This window comes from Mus caroli, unplaced genomic scaffold (assembly GCF_978045245.1).
Source record: "Mus caroli unplaced genomic scaffold, Mus_caroli_1 scaffold_2, whole genome shotgun sequence".
NCBI lineage: Eukaryota > Metazoa > Chordata > Mammalia > Rodentia > Muridae > Mus > Mus caroli.
This window is the reverse complement of record NW_028227257.1, coordinates 91,120,254-91,143,329: the sequence shown is the minus strand read 5'-3', so window position 1 is coordinate 91,143,329 and position 23,076 is coordinate 91,120,254. Positions and strand designations below refer to the sequence as shown.

The 23,076-nt window shown below is 36.1% G+C and overlaps 1 protein-coding gene and 1 pseudogene across 1 annotated transcript; both read right to left on the bottom strand.

Moving 5' to 3' along the window:
* Positions 1–5,703: 5,703 nt before the first annotated feature.
* Positions 5,704–6,648, bottom strand: LOC110311935 (olfactory receptor 4A15). Its single transcript, XM_021185520.2, has one exon. It carries the CDS (start codon positions 6,646–6,648, stop codon positions 5,704–5,706), a length of 945 nt encoding a protein of 314 aa, XP_021041179.1.
* Positions 6,649–21,964: 15,316 nt separating this feature from the next.
* LOC110306606 (olfactory receptor 4A15-like) lies at positions 21,965–22,786 on the bottom strand (annotated as a pseudogene).
* Positions 22,787–23,076: the final 290 nt, after the last annotated feature.

The window sequence follows — 23,076 nt, the reverse complement described above, 5'->3', positions numbered from 1 at the left end:
ATAACAGCCATGCCACTGTTGTACCAGTGATTACATCTTGCCTAGCAGGTTGGTTTTGTATCATAAAGCATCCACAGCTATATATGATAAAACCAAACACCTTTTTATTGGTTTCCTCCCCAGGAGGGATTTCATGTTTGATACCATAACATGGTCAAATGTCCATGGCTAAAGAGTCATAGGCTCTAGTTATATATGTTGTTGTGCATCAACTCACATTGTTTAAATAAATGGTCAGGTAATTAAACTTCCTTCTAAATATTTGTGTTTATGATTTCTATTCAGAAACTTGCTTAGAGATTCTTATTGCTGTGAGTAGTGAATAATGCAGAGACTTAAAACTATGTGTGTTGAGGGACTGGGATTTAGAAAGACTGCCTGAAAAGCAGACAAATAGGAAGAGAGCACAAGAATGAAGGATAAAGATTGAAAACTTCCCAGAGGACAGGCCCTTGGTCTATGCCCAGTACAGGGGATTGCCAGGGCCAGGAAGCAGGAGTGAGTGTGTTGATGAGAAGGGGGAGGAGGGAAGGGATAGGAGCTTTTCAGAGGGGAAACTAAGAAAGGGGATAACATTTGAAATGTAAGTAAAGAAAATATCTAATAAAAGAAAAAAGAAAAGAAAACTTCCCAGGTGGCAGGCTTATTTCTCATCCTCATGACCTAAGACAAATCCTGGCAGCTTAAAACAAAGGTCTTGTGTGCCTTTTTCTCCTGCCTATCAGCTCCCTCTTGATAGATTAACTTAACATGCTCAAGACCAGATCAGGACACAGTTATATTTTGTGGGCCAATCAGTCATTGTTATCCTGTCTTTGTTCAAACTGACCCACACTATATCAGGCAGGAAATAACCTTCAGTGAATTTACAATTTTCCAGTCCCCAAGACAAAGCTGGGCTTCATCTTCTTGTATTCTGCTACCCCTATTTTGGAAAGTCATCTTCTGTAGTATTTTTTTTTTTCTTACTGTCAATAAAAGCCTTTCTTCAGCTGCTGATTGTGGATGATCCTGTTCATTATATGTGAGATTTTTCTGCTGCTACCTATAGAGGTGGAGAATTTTTTTTTCTTGACCTTTAATTCTTTAACTAGAAGAAAAGGGAGACTCATCAATTATCCCAGATAGTAACAATATTGATGAGAATAAGTGACTTTGAGTGCTCAGTAATACTTCATTCAGCTATAGCAGCCTTCTCCAAGCTAAGACTCATGGTAAATAATCATAAAGGAGCCAGGAAGGATGTAGGAAGTAACAGTTAGTGAGAAGAACTATGAAATGCTATCTTCTGGGTGTAATATTGCTGATAAACAACAAACTGACAGCATCTGTGAGCATCTGCTCAAGATCAAACAATTATTAGAATGCTATCAACTATTAGAAAGGGATTCTCAAGGCTTCACCTTTACCAGAAAAACAACCAGCAATCGATGGATGATAAGTTGAGTCCATTTTCTTTGTAGATGTGGCTATTCTTAGGTTGCCCACAATCTAAAAGGTGTCCCCACACTCATTTTTACATGGCCAGCTGACAGAAGCCGTCTAGGAAATGCTATGGCAAAAAAGTGAGTTTTCTAGAGATGGCCCACTGTTTTTCAGTGATGTGATGGGCACAATGTGAAGAGGCACAGCCCCAGAGAGTTCAACCCAGATTGCTTCTCACTGCTGATATGTCTTTCACATAGCCTAATGATTCCTGGGCATCAGCCCAGCCTACTGGGGAATTTTTCTACAGATCAACATGAATATGTACTTTCATGAATTAATGCTGTCTAGATGTATTCATGACTTTATAGAATTCCTGAATTGATTCAAATTATTTTAGAAAAAAAAAAAATAAGGAGATGGTTCTAGGTTTTTTTGTTGGTTTGGTTTGGTTTGGTTTGGTTTGGTTTGGTTTGGTTTGGTTTGGGTTTTTTTGGTCAGAAAGATATAATATAGTTTGAATGAAGAATAGGATGTGACATCTCCTCATAGAACAGTAAGTAAAGGCCGTATAATAAGAAATGCAATGAACTTTCACAAATTGCACTAAGAAGTGAAATAGGCTTGGGACAGACTTGTGATTAAGGAAAAAATAACATTCATTCTAGCTCAAGTCCAAGGGTGTAGCAACAGCTGTGTACTATGATAAAGTAAGGTCATGTGAAACTGTTGCTTTGAACTCACTGCTTTGAAGTTACTCTCAACATCCTTCCATAACTCTCTTTTGTGCAACACTTCATCTGTGAGGTAATTTTATACATAATTTTTGTCTAAGATGGTTTGAAAAGGCTGAGAGAAAAAAAAATAAACTGTGACTGTTGCTCTGCTCCATCCACCAAATGTATATATGTCAGGAGTATCACCCTTTTCTGTTTCACCAGAAACAGTGTGTATGTCTGTGTGTATATCTGACTTCCATCCTTCCTTCCTTCCTTCCTTCCTTTCTATTTTCTTTCTTTCTTTCTTTCTTTCTTTCTTTCTTTCTTTCTTTCTTTCTTTCTTTCTTTCTTTCTTCTTTCTTTCTCTTTCTTTCCTTCTTTTTTTCTTTCTTTTTCCTTTCTCTTTCACTCAGGAAGAGTTAATGAACTCTGAACCTCTTAGCTGGTCTTCAAGAGTCTCCTCCTGAGTCAAGGAAAAAAGAGCCCAAGTAACGAAGCTTCTCTGCTTAATCCCCTGCTGCCAGAAGCCAACAGCAGCTGCTTTAGACATCTATGACAGATGTCCTACTCCTCTTCTCCTTACTCGGTACCTGAAGGCCAATAGCCATAGGCAGTGAGCACTATTAGACTGAGTGGGAAAGTAATAATAATAAACAATAATAATAATAATAAAGGTGAAATCAGACTTGCAACAAGAAGATAGGCACTGGGGGTAAGGGGCAGGGTTTGGTGGGGGTAAATGGAGGGACATACAGGGAAGTAAATAAGATTCTAAGTAAAATTTTCTGTGAATAAATAACAATATAATTTTTAAAACTTTTAGGTAGTGTTGCATACATAAATGTTTAACACCTTTTTATGAATGTATTTAATACAAAAACCTTTAAAGATTATTATGGATGGGCTTGACAGATTTTTACTCTAAATACCAGAGTCATAGGGAAAAGAAAAGCATATTTCAGTGATGTTTCTGGAAGCCATTTAGGTATAATAGGGGAAAACTCATAGGATTTATAGAAGTCTCATAAAATCTATAGGATTCCTACAATGTTAAAATGGAACAACTGGAAATAAATTGCAAGCAGAATTTTGTGCCTCAAAACATCTATAAAGAACAGATTATAAAAACTAGTAACCTAAACTTTTGCCCACATTCCATCACTTAAAGAGAATAGTGTAGATCTTAAAAAAGGAAAAAAAAATCCAAATATGGGAACCAAAATTGTAGAAATTTGAGTTCAAGCAAATATTAAAAATTAAACAACATAGACTATGCTAGTCAACTCTTCATTGCTGTCACAAAACACTTAGAGAATGACTGTAAATAAAAATTGAGTTTGTTTTATTTTATTGTTTCATGAGTACCCTTCAGTAGTGTATGGCTCCATTGCTATGGACTTTGGTAATACAGAATATCATAACTACAGGAAACAAAGATATACTCAGACCAATATTATATTCTATAAAACAGGATCCTATTAGATCCATTTTCCTTCCCTTCAAATTCCAGCCTACTAGATGGTGCTTCCTAATCTCAGGGTTAAATCCAGTCTCAGACGCTGTCATACATGCCAATCAACTCTGGTAGCACTGTCTTAGACACACCCAGAACTGTGAATCACTGTTCTCATAGCCATCTCAAACCACAATCAAGAATTAATATCAACTATCACATATACCCAAGGAGGTTACAATACTACTGCAGAACAGTGTTTCCAGTGTACACTATATACTCTCCCCTTAGTTCACAATTGCTCCAATTTAGAGAACTCAAAGAACAATATCTAAAGAAAATCCATATCCTCAACCATGGGACTTCTAAAATTAGATGAACTCCTAAGTCGTACTCACATCTAAACCTGATGATTTCTTATAAATGTTCAAAGTAACCTATAGAGAATACAGATGAGTTTTTAGTACATTTGAGAGGATAGGTATTTCCATTTGGAGATAAGATATACCAGATTAAATATCTTTAAAGGCCAACCCTGTTTAGTTGCTTCTACAAACTATTACCATTTTTTTATATCAAAAGCTAGGGTCTAGCTGATTGAAAATACAATGTACTTCATGACTGTCCCAACTAATGAAATATAGCAGAAGAGATTCTATGTAACATTTAAGGTTGGGGGTAAGCTTGTAGCTTCTACTCGACTTACCTTACTACAGTCTCTATGAGTTCTGAGACCCCACATAAAATGCCCATTACTCTGAAACTCACATGCCTCACAGAACATTTGGAAAGACCACAAAATGAGGGGTGTTGGGGTACAAGGAAACTACCTATTTTAGTCCCACTATTCAAAATATACCATACATGTGACTGGAGAAACTTACAGATTATCTGAAAGCCAATTAATTTATGACTCAGCTTCATGAAAATGTTAGGCTTTTATAGAAGTGCCCAGCTGAGCTGAATACCAATTTCTGATCCTCAGAAAACATCTGATAAAATAATGATGTGGGTCTGGTCCTTTAGATGGCCAAATGATGAACAAATTTAAGACCTCTCAGGTGTCTGAAACTGTGCATCTGACATGGTGCGGTAGTTCAGAATCTGCTTTCAGTGATTGTTGTAATTACAGGACTTGTAGGGTGGGCTGGGGGATGGGGATATCCTCATGGAGACAGGGTGGCAGAGAGGAGGTATGGGATGTGCAACAGTCAGAGGGTGGACCAGGAGAGGAATAAAATCTGAAGTTTAAAATATAAATAAATAGATAGATAGATAGATAGATAGATAGATAGATAGATAGATAGATAGATAGATAGATAAATGTTGTAGAAGAGTGGTGTTGCAGTGTTGTTATTTGAGAGATGGCTTGAGAAAATTACTTTATGGTAAGATACTAAACTTTATTCCCATCTCATATAATAACTAAAAGACAACACTTGGAGTGGGAATTAAACAAGTTAATTTGGAAACACAATTGTAAAAGATTTATTTTGACTCTATATACAACTGAGTCAAGGTATAAACATGATACATGGAAACAGCCGATTTTCGTCAGGAATTTAGCTTCCCTAACTCTGTGACAGCTTTAATGGAGAAACCATGATCCATGGCATTTTCAAAATTTTATCCACTGGCTGAACTCTCTATTTCTAATAATTATGAACTTTCTAATTGTCCATGTTGGACTCCTATCACACAGGAATCAATTATCTGTACTATTTTTACTTTCTCCACCATGGAATGAACAACATCTTATGCATGGATTATATTCAATATGTTTTGAATTTCTGAGAATGTTGCTTATGATTACATAAATTAGATGGGCATCTAGAAGTGTTAATATTGCTAACTACACTGAGGGAATCATTTATAAATTGGGAATTAAAATAAATCTTAAGTTAGGATGACTGACTACATTTATTAAGTGCTAAGCTTTTGCAAACTTATTCTCTGAAGAGTGAATATTATCTCATTAAACGTTAATTATAATGCCTGTTTTTAATAAATGTCTAAATAGGCAAAAGAGATCAATAATAAGAAAGATAAATGTCACCGATAAAATTGTTCTCTCTGTAAAATAATAAATATCCCGAGTTTCCTTTTTTAAGAGTGATATAGCCCACTTACAATGGAGCTAGATTTTTTGCTCCAAAGTCTCTTCATAGCATTTTTCATTTCTGCATTCCTCAAGGTGTAGATTAAGGGGTTCAGCATCGGAGTTATGAAAGTTAAGACAACAGTCACAGACTTATCAATTGGAAATGTGGATGTAGGCCTTGCATATAGAAAGATGCATGGAACAAAGAATAAAACAACCACAGTAATGTGGGACGCACATGTGTACAAAGCTTTGCGCTTCCCTTCCAGACTATGTGCCTTAAGGGAGTGTAAAATGACTCCATAAGAAACTAAGAGAATTAAAAAGGTGACGGTACAAATTGCTCCTCCATTAGCAATCATACAAAGCCCTATAAGGTAGGTATTGGTGCAAGCTAGTTTTAGCAGAGGATACATATCGCATACAAAGCTATCAATGATATTTGGGCCACAGAAAGGAAGCTGATAAATGAAGATAAATTGAATTAATGAGTGAAGAAAGCCACCAATCCAGGCCCCCAGCAGCATGAGAACACACACCCGCCGGTTCATGATGGTCAAATAATGAAGAGGTTTACAGATGGCCACATAACGGTCATAGGCCATCACCACCAGAAGAATGACCTCAGCTCCAGCAAATAAGTGATCTATAAAAACTTGAGTCATACAAGCCCGGAAGGAGATGGTCTTTGTTTCATAGAGCAAGTCAATAATCATTTTGGGAGCAATGGCAGTAGAATAGACAGTATCTATAAATGACAAATAAGCCAGAAAGAAGTACATAGGAGAGCCGAGGGACTGGCTAGCCATGATGGTCACCATGATGAGCAGATTGCCCATTACTGTCACAATGTAGATGAGCAAGAATGTGACAAACAGAACCTTTTGGCCTTCTGGATTCTGAGTGAGGCCCAGGAGGATAAATTCAGTTACATTGTTCCTCTTTTCCATATGCTCTTCTGAGTGTGCTGAACTCACTTAGATGTCAGAGCCTGCAGACAGAGCAGTTGATTTTGAAATTATTCCAATTTTTGTGCTATAATGTGGTAATTTTCTCACCAATTCTCCCATGCTTGGTCAATCAGATAGTTTAAATTTCTTCCCCTGTTGTCTGACTCATTTTCAAAAACTCCTTTATACAACAATAATAGTGAATGTTCAGGGTTCTTTCTGGTAGATACTTGGGTGTTTCATCTGTAAAAGAATAGAGTGAAAGCATAACATTATGTTAAGACTATGTTTGCATACTTATATGAAATAATATCCCTACTATAAGTCAGAAAATTTTGTGCCAATGTTTAGATATATAGCCTTTCTGATTATACAGTATGAGCTGTCTAACTACATAAATAACAGCAGTTGTTTCAAGAACAGTTTGATTGTTCATTAAATGCTCATCTTAAATTAACTGAATGTCAAACTTCCTTAGAGATATAAATGAGAAAAAGATAAATACAAATTTACTCTATCCGTGAAAACCGTACTAGAAATGATTTTAAAATGCGTGCATTTTCACAAAGTATAACAGCGATGGCTACATGACAGTCTGGATATATTTTACCAAAATCAAAAATAATGAAACATCTACAGAGCATCTAGGCATTTTAAAATACCAATGTACAGTGACAATTCTTTGCAATGTGTTATGGTATCCAATAAAAATATATAGCCTAAAATATGAAATATTACTATGAAATATATGCATGCCATGGAATTTGTTATGCTTTACCATAGGTTTTCTCTATCTTAGAACATATTTCAAAACATAACAAAAATTTGAAGATGTTATTGCAATTATATTTTTCTAGCACTTCTCTATAAAATTGGCCCTGAAAATCTTGGATGTAACTTAAGGGCATATTTAAGTGTGGTACAACTTTTTCAAAATAAGTGGTAATTTCCCATAAATAGGTTAGCTAGGTGTTCTATTTCTTCTCTGGCCACTTGTTTCAAGCCTAGATATCTAAAATATTACCTTTGATCCCTGAAAATCATACTTTAGTTTGATGAAGGTAAGATTATATGGTGACTATATCAATCCAGTTATACTAGCAAGAACAGGATGAGAACATACATAGTTACTGAGACTTTAAATCTTACACAGATATACAGCTCCTTTCACTTGCATTAAATATAACTAAATTCTTTCCATTTAAATGCATTTTAGTTTAAATTGTGGATTTACCTATATTTGACTTCAAAAGTAAAGTTGAATTATTTGTTGTGCCATCTCATGTAAGAAGTCTTGTTGAGAATTTGTCGAGAAAAAGCAAATTAACACTCATTTACTTAAAAATAAGACCTTTATAATATATTTAGTCAAATATGCATAATACTTAATAATCTTAAAACTCGACTTTTTTGCATTCCTGTAGCATTTACGTGTCTACACCAATGTAATTTGTGTCTAGTAAGTAATGGGTTTTAGTTTATATCGTGAAGCAACATTAATTCCCAAAGAGAATGCTTCAACAAGGAAGATGATCTTAATGATGAACCTCAAAATATTTCACTGAATTGTTTGAGCACTCCCCAAAGCACTTCCTCCAAATGAAATTATCCAAGGATCCATGCCCCAGAGAACTGGTGTCTTCTACATACTCCTTCCAATGCAGTTTGTATGTTCAGAAAAGTACCTGGGAATAATAATCAGCAAAATCAAGTGGAATAAATTAGAAACCTAATGATAAATACAAATTATCCATCAAAACCAAAAATGTTAAGTTGTATAAGAACCAAATTCTCAATCAACATGGAATTGAAAATTTCAATCTAGAATGCACTGACATGATAAAAAAAGTTCAAGGCTTACTATAGGACATATATGATATACAGATAGATAGATAGATAGATAGATTATAGATAGATAGATAGATAGATAGATAGATAGATAGATAGATAGATAGATAGATAGATGGATGGATAGATGGATAGATAGATAGATAGATAGATAGATAGATAGATAACAAACCATTGCATATCAACTTATTAAAAGTTTTAATACAGTTTAGATGAGATAATACTCACATGTCCAATCCAATTTTATTGAAATGTGATACAATAATATAAATTCAAAAACTTTTGACCCTTAATCATCACAAGTCATTTAAATGACATGGAAGCTCAACTCCATAAATTTAAATCTGTTTATATATACTCTAAAACCTATAAAATACAACAAATCAAGTATACAATACACATTAATAATTGATTTAGTACATCAAAGACACTGAGGTTATTTGTAGAATTTTAATTACCTTTATAGAAAAGTGTTGTGGGAAATATTTTAAAAAACACCACCAAGTTCCCATGCCTCATCTAGCTATTCTCTGCCTGCCAATTTTCTGGCTGTACAGAGCTCCCAAGTTCCCTTCGCAGCCACACCAGACCCACGCAATGACTATCTACGCCACGGTCAGCTGCCACAAAACACAGCAACTCAGTAGAAACAAAACTCTAGAAGCTTATAATTAACAAGTCAGATATATATACCCATAAATTCTCAATTCACAAGATGCCAATACAATAATTTCAGAACCAATTGAGAATGATAAAAGATGTCTGCCTAGATTAGATAACTTATCCGAATTATTCTATCCTTCATGATATCATAGCTACCTGTGACTATTTCAAACCACACAGGATCAGGATCTTCTTCCTATCCAATTGCCTCCATCTTGGCTTTCCCTTTCCTCTGAGTCGCTCTCTGTCCCTGAAACACTTCACTCCACCCCCACTTAATCAAAGGCCTCCTGCTGCACTAATATTTTAATGTAATCAGACAAAAAAAAATCCTGCCACAGAAATGAACATTACCTAGACAAGAAAGTGACAGAAGCTAGAAGAAACCCACAACAAAAGTGTTAAAAACCAAAGGAGATAGAGTGTTACCAGCAATATACTCAAGAATAGTCACTCTAATTCTAAGAGCCAAGTGTCATGATTTCAGATTCATGTTTTTTAAACTTAATTTATTTTCTCTAAATTTCACACATCTATATAATGCATCTTTATGATATTCAACTCTCAATCCCTCCTCCAACCTCTATGATGACATCTCTCTTTCTACTGTATGACATATTGACTTTATATCTGCTCCTCTCTTGAAATTACTTATCATATCTAAGAATTTTCTCAGAAAGTCTTCATGGTCTGAGGTAAAGAAACACGATTTCTGAAAAGATTCTGCATCATTTCTTAATTGTATCCTTTTATTTCATTTATTTCACTCTTTTCTTCAGCTAAGATTTCAAGGGCTCTGTAGAATAAGATTGTAAGAAACAAATAACCAGAATGTCTGCTTCAAGATAGAGCCTTCTCATTAACACAGCTGTACTCATGAAATATCAATCATGTAGCCACCATAACAATTACTATACAAAGCACTATTTGACATTCCAAAGTAGATGGAGATCTGTTACAAGATTTTACTCATAGATGAAGAGATTCAGCTAAAATTAACTCTATTTTCCACATTATCATTGGTTTAATATTATGCACATTTTATTAAAATAAGCATAACTTCTATGGATTCTCATATTCAGTAATTTAATGTGATATACCATGTTAAGTCACAGAATTCCTCTCCATCCTCAGAGACTCACATTCTCTTTGTGCAATCTTCCATGATGTGCCTTGATACTTGTAGGATGATATTGATATAGAAGACCCATCTCTTACTGAGCATTCACTGTATCTTATTCCAAGGACTTTGACTTGTTATAATTCTTTTAACTAACAGCTACTTGCAATAATAGAAAGCTTCTCCAATCAAGGCTCTAAGTAGCATTAATCAATGAATATGGACATAAATATTAGAAGGCAGTCTGGCAACACTTCTGTATTACAGCTACTATTGCTATGATGAAACACCATGACCAAAGTAATGTGGGGAGGAAAGAGTTTTGTTCAGCTTATACTACTGCACAACAGTCTATCACTGAGGAAAGTCAGTGCAGTAACTCAAATAGTGTAAGAACCTGGAGGTAAGAGCTAATGACAAAGTCATGCATGATGGGTGGTCATTGACATATTTCTCATGGCATGCTCAACCAGCTTTCTTATGGAATGAAGGACCACCATCCCAGGGATGGCACTACCCACAATGGACTGTGCCATTTCTTATAAATTATTAATAAAAAAATGTCCTACAGACTTATTTGCCTACAGATCAATCTTATGGAAGCATTTTCTTAATTGAGGTTCCATCCACTTAAATGAGTTTGTCTTGTGTTAAGTTGTCATGAAACTGTCTAGAATAGCATGCATTGAGAAACATACTATGGTTAATCATTTAGGAGCCACAATTTCCCTAGCAATGAGTTTTGACAAGGTTTACTGCATCAGGAATAAATTGTCTCCTACGGAAGAGTCTTCAAACCTAATCAAGAAAACAGTCCCATAGTCTTGTCATTATTTTATCGGTGGACATATCATAACTAGGTTAGTAGTTTGTCACTCAGAGTCCTGCATTACATATCTTTCAAAAAACGTGTATACCATTCCCAGATTATGAAAAGTTGCAGCAGGAAGAGTTTTCTGTTCAATTCAGCATTGATCACTCCATGTCTTTCAAATGAAATGAATAAATAGAGTTGTCCACCATAGGGTATAAAGATATAGTTAATGGTCATGCCTTCAGTCTTTGCTCTGAAATTTGTCTTTGTAACTCCTTCCATGGGTACTTTGTTCCCCCTTCTCAGAAGGATCAAAGTGTCCACTCTTTGGTCTTCCTTCTTCTTGAGTTTCATGTGTTTTGCAAATTGTATCTTGGGTATTCTGAGCTTCTAGGCGAATATCCACTTTTAAGTGAGTGCACATCATGTGCATTCTTTTGGGAATAGGTTACCTCACTTAGGATGATATTCTTCAGATCCATCCATTTGTCTAAGAATTTCAGGAATTCATTGTTTTTGATAGCTGAGTAGTACTACATTGTGTAAATGTACCACATTTTCTGTATCTATTTTTCTATTGAGGGACTACTGGGTTCTTTCCAGCTTCTTCTATTATAAATAAGCCTTCTATGAAGATAGTGGAACATGTGTCCTTATTATAGGTTGGAGCATCTTGTGGGTATATGCCCAGGAGAGTGGTATTGCTGGATCTTCCAGTAGAACTATGTCCAATTTTCTGAGGGACTGCCAAACTGATTTCTAGAGTGGTGCACCAGCTTGTATTCCCATCAGCAATGGAGGAGTGTTCCTCTTTCTCCACATCATCTCCAGCATCTGCTATCACCTGAGTTTTTGATCCATCCCATAAACAACCATCAAACTCAGACACTATTGAAGGTTACAACAAGAGCTTGCTGACAGGAGACTAATATAGCTGTCTCCTGAGAGGCTCTACAGGTGTCTGACTAATACAGAAGTGGATGCTCACATCCAACCATTAGACAGAGGACAGGGTCTCCAATGCAGGAACTAGAGAAAGTACCAAAGGAGCTGAAGGGGTTTGCAGCCCCTAGGAGGAAAAACAATATGAACTAACCAATAACCCCAGAGCTTCCTGGGACTAAATCACCAATCAAAGAAAACACATGGAGAGACTTATGGCTCTAGCTGAATATGTAGCTAAGGATGGCCTAGTCAGTCATCAATAGGAGGAGAGGCCCTTGGTCCTGTGAAGGTTCTATGCCCCTGTATAGGGAAATGCCTGGGCCAGGAAGGATGAGTGGGTGGGTTGGGGAGCAGGGGGAGGAGGGAGAGGATAGGGGATTTTTGGAGGGGAAAGTAGGAAAGGGGATAACATTTGAAATGTAAATAAAGGAAACATATAATAAAAAATGGGGGAAAGAGAAAAGATGTAGTTAAGACAGCCAACCAAAACCAATGGAAATAAGCTGAGATTTTGAAAATTATGAGTACAGGAATCCAATTAAACAGCACTTAAGATGTCATTTTCAAAAATAATTTTTGTAGATGATAATACATGCAAGACAATGTAGAAAGGTTTGATGTAGAAGGAAAAGAGAAAGAAAGAAAAGAAAAAGAAATGAAAAGAAAAGAAAGGAGTGTTCCTCTTTCTCCACATCCTCGCCGGCATCTGCTGTCACCTGAATTTTTTATCTTACCCATCCTGACTGGTGTGAGATGGAATCTCAAGGTTGTTTTTATTTGCATTTCCCTGATGATTAAGGATGTTGAACATTTTTTCAGGTGCTTCTCAGACATTCGGTATTCCTCAGTTGAGAATTCTTTGTTTAGCTCTGAACCCCATTTTTAATGGGGTTATTTGAATTTCTGGAGTCCAGCTTCTTGAGCTCTTTGTATAAATTTGATATTAGTCCCCTATCAGATTTAGGATTTGTAAAAATCCTTTTCCAATCTGTTGGTGGCCTTTTTGTCTTATTGACGGTGTCATTTACCTTACAGAAGCTTTGCAATTTTATGAGGTCCAATTTGTCAATTCTTGATCATACAGCACAAGCCATTGCTGTTCTGTTTAGGAATTTTTCCCCTGTGTCCGTATCTTCGAGGCTTTTCCCTACTTTCTCCTCCATTAATTTCGGTGTCTCTGTTCTTATGTGGAGGTCTTTGAGCCACTTAGACTTGAACTTTGTACAAGGAGATAAGAATGGATCAATTCACATTCTTCTGCATGATAACCGCCAGTTGTGCCAGCACCATTTGTGGAAAATGCTGTCTTTTTTCCCACTGGATGGTTTTAGCTCCCTTGTCAGAGATCAAGTGACCATAGGAGTATGGATTCATTTCTGTATCTTCAATTCTATTCCATTGATCTACCTGTCTGTCACTGTACCCGTACCATGCAGTTTCTCCACTGCTGGTGGGATTGCAAGCTTGTACAACTACTCTGGATGTCAGTCTTGTGGTTCCTTAGAAAATTGGACATAATACTACCGGAAGATCCAGCAATACTTCTCCTGGGTATATACCAGCAATACCCAGAAGAAGTTCCAACTGGTAATAAGAACACATGCTCCACTATGTTGATAGCAGCCTTATTTATAATAGCCAGATGCTGGAAAGAACCCAGATGTCCCTCAACAGAAGAATGGATACAGAAAATGTGATACATTTACACAATGGAGTACTACTCAGCTATTAAAAATAATGGATTTATGAAATTCTTGGACAAATGGATGTATCTGGAGGATATCATCCTTAGTGAGGTAACACAATCACAAAAGAAGTCATTAGATATGCACTCACTGATAAGTGCATATTAGCCCAGAAACATAGAACACCCAAGATACAATTTGCAAAACACAGAAAATCAAGAAGAGGGAAGACCAATGGGTGGATACTTCATTCCTCCTTAGAATAGGGAACAAAATACCCTTGAAAGGAGTTACAAAGTTTGGAGCTAAGACGAAAGGATGAACTATCCAGAGACTATCCCATCTGGGGATCCATCCCATAATCAGCCACCAAACCCAGACACTATTGCATATGCCAGAAATATTTTGCTGAAGGGACCCTGTTATAGCTGTCTCATATGAGGCTATGCCAGTGCCTGGAAAATACAGAAGTGGATGCTCACAGTCATCTATAATATGCAACACAGGGCCCCCAATAGAGAAGCTAGAGAAAGCACCCAAGGAGCTGAAGGAATCTGCAACCTTATAGGTGGAACAACAATATGAACTAACCAGTACCCCCAGAGCTCATATCTCTAGCTGCATATGTAGCAGAAGATGGCCTACTCAGCCATCACAGGGAAGAGAGGGCCCACTATAGGGGAATGCCAGAGCCAAGAAGTGGGAGTGGGTGGGTAGGGAAGCAGGGCAGAGGGAGAGTATAGGGAACTTTCAGGATAGCATTTTAAATGTATATAAAGAAAATATCTAAGAAAGAGAGAGAGAGAGAGAGAGAGAGAGAGAGAGAAAGAAGAGAAGAGAAGAGAAGAGAAGAGAAGAGAAGAGAAGAGAAGAGAAGAGAAGAGAAGAGAAGAGAAGAGAAGAGAAGAGAAAAGAAAAGAAAAGAAAAGAAAAGAAAAGAAAAGAAAAGAAAAGAAAAGAAAAGTTATGGTTCTCTAGAAATAAAGGAAGAATGGCAACATATACAAGTACTAATTTTTATTTCCAAAATTAAAACTTTTTACTGAAGGAAGGCAGGGCAGTAACTCAAGCAGTGCAAGAACCTGGAAGCAGCAACTGATGACAAACCCATGAAAGATAGGTGGTTACTGATGTACTTCTCATTGCATGCACAACCAGCTTTCTTATGGAATGAAGGATCACCATTCCAAGGATGGCACTACCTACAATGGACTGTGCAATTTCTTATAAATTACTTATCAAGAAAATGCTCGAAAGTCTTGCCTATAGATCAATTTTATTGAGGCATTTTTCTTAATTGAGGCATGTATGGTCTGGAATTCAAATATGATAGTCAGAATGCTCAATCTCTACTCTATCCACCTATGAGCTATATTTTAGCACTTCAAAATAAAGAACATACATGTATTATATGCCCATACAAACCTACAGTAAGAAGGAAACCAGACTGTATTTCAGCTCATGATGTTATAAGTACTGAGAAGTAAGCATGAAATTTCCAAAACTTTATGAGCTTGGTTTCAAAGAAAACATTGATGGTAGATTTGCGTGTAATTACTTTTGGGGCTGTAGAGTAATATGTAAATAATGGTGAAAAATGGAATGAACATAGAGAAAAATCTCACATGAACATAGCTTCACCAAAGTACTACATTAGGAAATTCTTTAGGCATAATGGACTCAAATATCTTATTCAAACTTAATAGTCTGGACCATCACATATTGTGTATTTACTATAGGGAAACTGTAGGAATTTTTAGTTTTGTTCATAATTTCTTCAGTAAGCTATTCAATACAATAATATCTTCTTCAAATTTTTTGGTTTTTATATATGTATTCTAGGTTTAACTGTTTGTTCTAATTGTATTCCACTGTCATTGAATAAAATTTAAGGAAATATTTCAGTATTCTTATGTTTAAGAAAAATGTGTCTTAAGATATCATTTGCTTAGAGAATGTTCCAAGGAGTGCTAGGAAAAATATATGGTTAACAGTATTTGGTTTGAATAATTTATAGATGTGAGTTAAATTCATCTAATCTATTATATAATTCATTTTTCATGTTTATTTGGGTTTGTGTGCACTAGTTGTCTAAGCTGAGAGTGAGATACTGCAGTTACTACTATTGTTCTGTGGGATTTAATCAGTATATTTATGTCCAGTGTTGATATTCATATTCTTTCATACATTTAGTGAGGAACTAACTCCCAGACCATCCTATTTGGAATAAATCTCAGGAGCACTACTAAAATCACTTTATGACATCAGTATTATTTTGGAAACAAATCCTAATGAAAACCCAACATAAAAGTATAAGCCAAGTTCCTGATAATTATATAATGCGTGATAAATATAAAAGTGCTTAATGAAGCATTGAAAAACACATAAAGATTCATCAATAGCAAGTTGGCTTACTACAAGAACTAACTACAATTCCAACTCAATTCTTCGTAGAGTTAGAAAGAATAATTCTCAAATGCAATTGGAATAACTGCCACAGCACTCCGGTTGAGTCAGCCTGTCAGGCAGGGATGCCTAAAAGCTGCTCATGAGGAAAAGTTTCACGGAAACTCCCTCCTGGAGTCTGGCGTCCTCTCTAAACCATAAATTAATTTTCCACTCCTGCATTAGTCTAGTGTATGGATCCACGTGCTCTTTATTAGTATTACCCTATTATAAGTACCTTTTAAGATTGAATTCTGACATAATTAAAGCCTCCGCCAGTGTTCCAAGACCCCAGATAACAGTAAGGAAGTTTAACCTATTCAGTAACTAATTAAGCATTACAATAGATGAGGCCATTAGCTCAACTAGTCTGCAGAAAGAGCCTGGGAATCTCACTGAGATAGAAATCTTTAGTACAGGCTACATTCCATGCCAAGAACAAGTTGATATACTCTCCTGATAAATGGAGATTCTCCAGACAAGATAAGATTTAGCAAGGTCTTGGAATTTAGGGGTCCGAGACACTACATTATTCTTGAGGCCTGCCAAGAGTAAAAACCCCCTGGTGCTATTAACACTAAAGTGTGAAATTCTTGCCTGTCACTAGGCTGATCCTAGGCAGGGCTGCTGATCTCTATTGTAAACATTTATCTAGTTTCTGAAATTCCTTTCACAGTCATTCCCTTGATATCTGGTAAATTTCAATGTACCTTGCCTGATGTAATTTGCAACCCCTGGTATTCTCTGTATTATAAAATAGTCTGATGCTCGACCTAACATTACATTCAGATTCAACACCTCTCCTGTGTATATCTGTTTGTCAATTCTGAAGCTTTGCCCACCTGCCCGAGAGACCCGTTCCACGCAGACACAGGGACCCAGAGGGTCTGCGGCAAATAGCAACAACAAAAAGGGTACCAGAAACTATTGTCAACAATAAAAGAACATCTGGGGGAAATCACCATCCCTGACCTCAAGCTCTACTACAGAGCAAGAGTGATAAAAAACTGTATGGTATTGGTACTGGGGTAGTCAGGTATATCAATGGAATACAATTGAAGACCCAGAAATAAACCCAAACTCTTACGTGTTCTTGATTGCTGACAAAGGAGCTAAAATCATCCAGTGGAAAAAAGATTGCATTTTCAACAAATGATGCTGGTTCAACTGGTGGTAAGCATGTAGAAGAATGAGAATTGATCCATTCTTATCTACTTATACCAAATCTCAAGTCTAAATGGATTGAAGACTTCCACATAAGACCAGATACACTGAAATTAATAGAAGTGAAAGTGGGAAAGAGCTTTGAGCACATGGCACAGAAGAAATTTTCCTGAACAGAACACCAATAGTTTATGCTCTAAGATCAAGATCTGACAAGTGGAACCTCATAAAATTGCAAAGCTTCTGTAAAGCAAAGGACACTGTCAATAGGACAAAATGGCAACCAACATATTGGGAAAAGAACTTTACTAATCCTATGTCTAATATAGGGCTAATATTCAATATATAGGAAGAACTCAAGAAGTTAGACTTCAGAGAATGAAACAACCCTATTAAAAATGGGGAACAGAAACAGAGAATTCTCAACTGAGGAAATTCGAATGGCCAAGAAGCACCTAAAAAGAATGTTCAGCATCCTTAATCATTAGAGAAATGCCAATCAAAACGACCCTGAGATTCCACTTCACACCAGTCAGAATGACTAAGGTCAAAAACTCAGGTGACAGCATATGCTGATAAGGATATGGAGAAAGAGGAACATTCCTCCATTGCTGGTGGGATTGCAAGCTGGTACAACCACTCTGGAAATCAGTCTGTTTGTTTCTCAGAAAATTGGACATAGTACTACCTGAGGACACAGCTATACCACTCCTGGGCATATACCCAGAAGATGTTCCAATATAATAAGGACACATGCTCCACTATGTTCATAGCAACCATATTTATAATAGCCAGAAGCTGGAAACAACCTAGATGAACCTCAATAGAGGAATGGATACAGAAAATGTGGTACATTTACACAATGGAATACTAATACTAATAGGCTATAAATAATAATTAAATATGTAGGGTAAAACCTCAGTCATTTCTACAAAAAAATAAGGATGAGATCAACTGCTCCATTTATTTTTCATATTGCTTTTCTTTTGACAATTTTATACATGAAGACTATGTTTATATACTTTTACCTACCTTCTCCCCTTCCAAATGCTCTGCTCACCCATTCCTTGTCAAATTTATGACCTCTTCTTCAATTATTATTGTTAAATATATGTAATTATGTGTGTGTTTATGTGTGAATGTGCATGTGTAATGTGCATGAGAATGTGACTCATTCTCTCTGTCTCTCAGTAGCATTAACTGCATGTAGCCCTACATTTATAGGTGGGAATTTATGAGAGTTTCTTCACCCATGTGGAAAGCCAATCATTGTACACATCTTGTTTAGGAAAAAATACTGTTCAGATTTCATAAGTGAAGCTCTTAATCATAAATAGAAGGTACCATCTTACAGCAATGTCCTGGTCCTGAGACTCTTACAATCTCGTTTAATATACCTCTTTATGTCTTAGTAAGAATTTTTTAAATGCCAAAGGAACAATAAAAGGATACATGTAGGAATGAAAACAAAATATTTTATTTACAAATAATATGATCATATACATGAGACCTTAAATATCTATCAGAAAATTCTTAGATATAATAAATACTTTCAGCAAAGGATCAAGATAGAGTCAATATATATGAATCAATTGCTTTAATATATGGCAATAATGAATGTGTAGAGAAAGAAATCAAGAATACATTTTTATTCACAAACACCTACAACTTAAATTTTGACAAAGATGCCAAAAAAAAAAAAATCAGAAAACTGAAAAAACTCAACACCTTCAACAAAATGTAGTAGGAAAACTGGACTCACATATGTAAATTAATGGTACTTGAACCTTATTAAAAGAATAGAGAAAAACAAACTTAATCAACCAGAAAGTCAAACTGTTATCTTTGCACCTAAAAATTAGAAATGGAGACAAACAGTTGAAACAAGGCAGTTTGCCCACACTTATGACACTGCTTCATTATTAAAAAAAATGTTAAAAATGAAAATAAAAGTCTAAGAGTTATAGAAAGTATATAGAAAGCCTCTAAACATTGTCCTCTTCCTAATCTTTATGAAGACTAATTCCAAATTAATCAAAAGCCTTAATGAGCTATCCAAAATTATAGGACTCTATATGAAAAAATATTTTAAATTTTCAACAAGAATTTTCTATGAAGGGCCATTATTACTCAGAAAATAATGCCTGAATTGACAAAGAAGACTATATGGAATTTAAAAGTTACTTCACAACAAAGGAAGCAACTAGAGAAGAAACAAAGTGTTTACTAAATTCATGAAAATCTTTGACAACAAAACATCTGGTGGATGTGTAGAATTAATAGCTACATATAAGTAACTAAATAATCTTAAATACCAAGAAGTTAATCATCTCAAACATTCAGTGCTTTACTGAACTAAATAGATTCCAAAATATAAAGAAATGACCAATAAATGTATGGAATCATGTTGAACATTATCGACCAACAGAGAAATACAAATTACAAATTCACTGAAAATTCATCTCACCACAACTAACAAGCCCTTCCGGCCTGCACCTTCCTCCAGAGCAGGCCATCAGTGTGTCTGCCCCCTCTGAAGACACCAGAGTCTGAAGACCTCCCAAGAGATTGGCAGCACCCAGGGCAACAGGTAAGGGAACATTCCAAATAACAACAGAATCTGGGACATGTAAGAAGCCCAGTCTACATGAGACTCATCCCCTTTTCATTCAAACTCTACCTCCCTTCTGGCCTGCACCTTGTGCCAAGGGTAGATCTTCAGTTTGTCCCACTGAAGACCCCCACAGTCTGAAGACCTCCCAGATATGCTATAGCCAGGGCCACAGGTCTCCTAGGAGACTTGCAGCAACACAAAGACACAGGAGGCAGGCTTCAGACAGAGACACCAAGGCAAGTTAACACCAGAGATAACCAGACATCCTGAGACAAGCATAAGACCATAAGCAACAGAAGCCAATATACTTTGGCACCATCGAAACTCAGTTCTCCCACCATAGCAAGCACTAAATAGACCAACACACCTGAAAACCATAAATCTGAAATAAAATCCTATCTCATGAAGATAATAGAGTCCATTGAGGGGGGATATAAGAAACGCACTGAAAGAAATAAAGAAAACTATAATTAAACCAATAGAAGCCCTTAAAGAGGGAACAAATAAATCCCTTTAAAAAATGCAGGAAAACAAAACCAAATTGGTGAAGGAATTGAACAAGGCAGTCCAAGACCTGAAAATGGAAGTGGAAACAATAAAGAAAAACGCAAATGAAGGCAACCTGGAATTGGAAAGCCTAGGAAAGAGGTCAGGAACTATAGATGCAAGCATCAACAACAGAATGCAAGAGATATAAGAGAGAATCTCAGTGGTAGAAGATACTTTAGGAGATGTGGACACAAAAGTCAAAGAAATTACAAAGCATAAAAAATTCCTAATCCAAAACATCCAGGAAATCCAAGACACAATGAAAAGATCAAACCAAAGAATGATAGGAATAGAAGAGAATGAAGATTCTCATTTCAGAGAACCAGAAAAAATTCTTCAACAAAATCATAGAAGAAAACTTCCCAACTTAAAGAAAAATATGGCTATAAATATACAAGAAGACACACCGAATATATATATACTGTGGGAGTGAGGTCCAGGAGGCAGTAATGATTGGACTGTAAAAAAATAAAAGTAATTAAAAAAAATAAAAAAGAGAACAGCTAACAAATGCTGAGTCACATGTAGACAAAAGAGAACCCTTCTAAACTGCTGAGAGGTAAGTAGATTAATCTAGCTCTATTAAAATCAGTATGTGGAAGCTGTTCAAAAATCTGTAACTAGAATTAACATGACATATATAACTCCTGTGTGTTTACCCGAAGCAATGATGCCAGTCAACATACGCCAGACATCTTCGCACTTGAGTATTTATCACATCATCATTCAAAGTGGCTAAATAACAGAATCAGCAGCTATGAGATGTAATTGGCCCAGACATCTATCAACAGAGAAATGAATAAAGAAAAATTGATATACAAATACACAGCAAATTACATTCAGCAATAGAAAAAAACAAAATATGTACTTTGAAGGAAAACTGACCCAGCTAAATATTATAATATTAAATAAAAAGTCATAGGACAAATATTGCAAGTACTCATTCTTATATTGATAAAAAATCATTTCTTTAAATATTATAAACAATAATTTTGAATCTCAAATTAGAAATTTCTTGTATTTGATCTTTGTACTAAAGAAAACTAATCCTCCAAAAACATATTTTGTTTTGAAATATACCATAGCACATAAACATAAATATGTTTTTCTATTTTTGAAATAGGAAACACACAAAAGATGAGGTAAAAATGTCAACTAGTTTCATTAAACTTTTTATAATACATGATTGGAACAAAATTATAAAACCTTTCAAGAAAAACAATTTAAAATTCATAAAATAAATTTAGAAATTGAAAGTATGTGGAAAGGCAAAATTATAATCCATCAAAAATATATCAGTTTGATATTAAATCTGTACAATAGCCTTGTTCTTTAAGGATAAATAATAATCCATTTAAACATTAATTAAGGTCATTGGTTTAGAACAAACAATATACATAAAACATGATAACAATGAAAATGGATATGCTTCAAGGCACTTATTCATTGTTTTCACAAAGGAATGATTATCATGACCTGCAGATCAGATCCCCTACTAAAGTGACTTTAGTGTTGCAAAGTCTTTTCATGGCATTTTTCATTCTGCATTTCTCAAGGTGTAGATTAAGGGGTTCAACATGGGTGTGATTAAACTAAAACTACAGTCACACACTCATCAATGGGAAATGTGGACGTAGCCTTGCAAACAAGATACAGGGAACAAAGAATAAAATGACCACAGCAATGTGAGATGCACATGTGTACAAAGCTTTGCGCTTCCCTTCCAGAATATGTGCCTTAAGGAAGTGTAAAAATGACCCCATAGAAAACCAAAAGAATTACAAAGGTGACATTTGCAAATTGCCCCTCCATTAGCAATCATACAAAGTCCAATGAGGTAAGTATTGGTGCAAGCTAGTTTTAGCAAAGGATAAATGTCACACAGAAAGTTGTCAATGATATTTGGGCCACAGAAAGGAAGCTGATAAATGAAGATAAATTGATTTAATGAGTGAAGAAAGCCACCAATCCATGTGCCCAGCAACATGAGAACACACACCAGCCGGTTCATGATGGTCAAATAAATAATGTAGAGGTTTACAAATGCCACAGAACTGTCATAGGCCATCATCACCAGAAGAATGACCTCAGCTCCTGCAAATAAATGATCTATAAAAACTTGAGTCATACAAGCCTGGAAGGAGATGGCCTTTGTTACATAGAACAAGTCAAATCATTTTGGGAGCAATGGCACTAGAATAGATTTCACTTCCCTTCACTTCTTCCCTTTCCCTTTCCCCTTCTTCCCCTTCCCCTTCCCCCCTCCTTCCCCTTCTTCCCCATCTTCCCATACTGCCCCTACTTCCCCTTCTTCCCCTTCTTTCCCATCTTCCCCTTCTTCCCCTTCCCCTTCCCCCTTCCCCTTCCACTCTTCCCCTACCCCCTCTTCCCTTTCTTCCCCTTGTCCTCTTACCCTTCTTCCCCCTCTTCCCTTTCTTCCCTTTTGTCCCCTTCTTCCCCTTCCTCCCCTTCCTCCCCTTCCTCCACTTCCTCCAGTTCCTCCACTTCCTCCTGTTCCTCCCCTTCCTCCCCTTCTACCCCTTCCTCCCCTTCTTCCCCTTCCTCCCTTTCTGCTTACTCC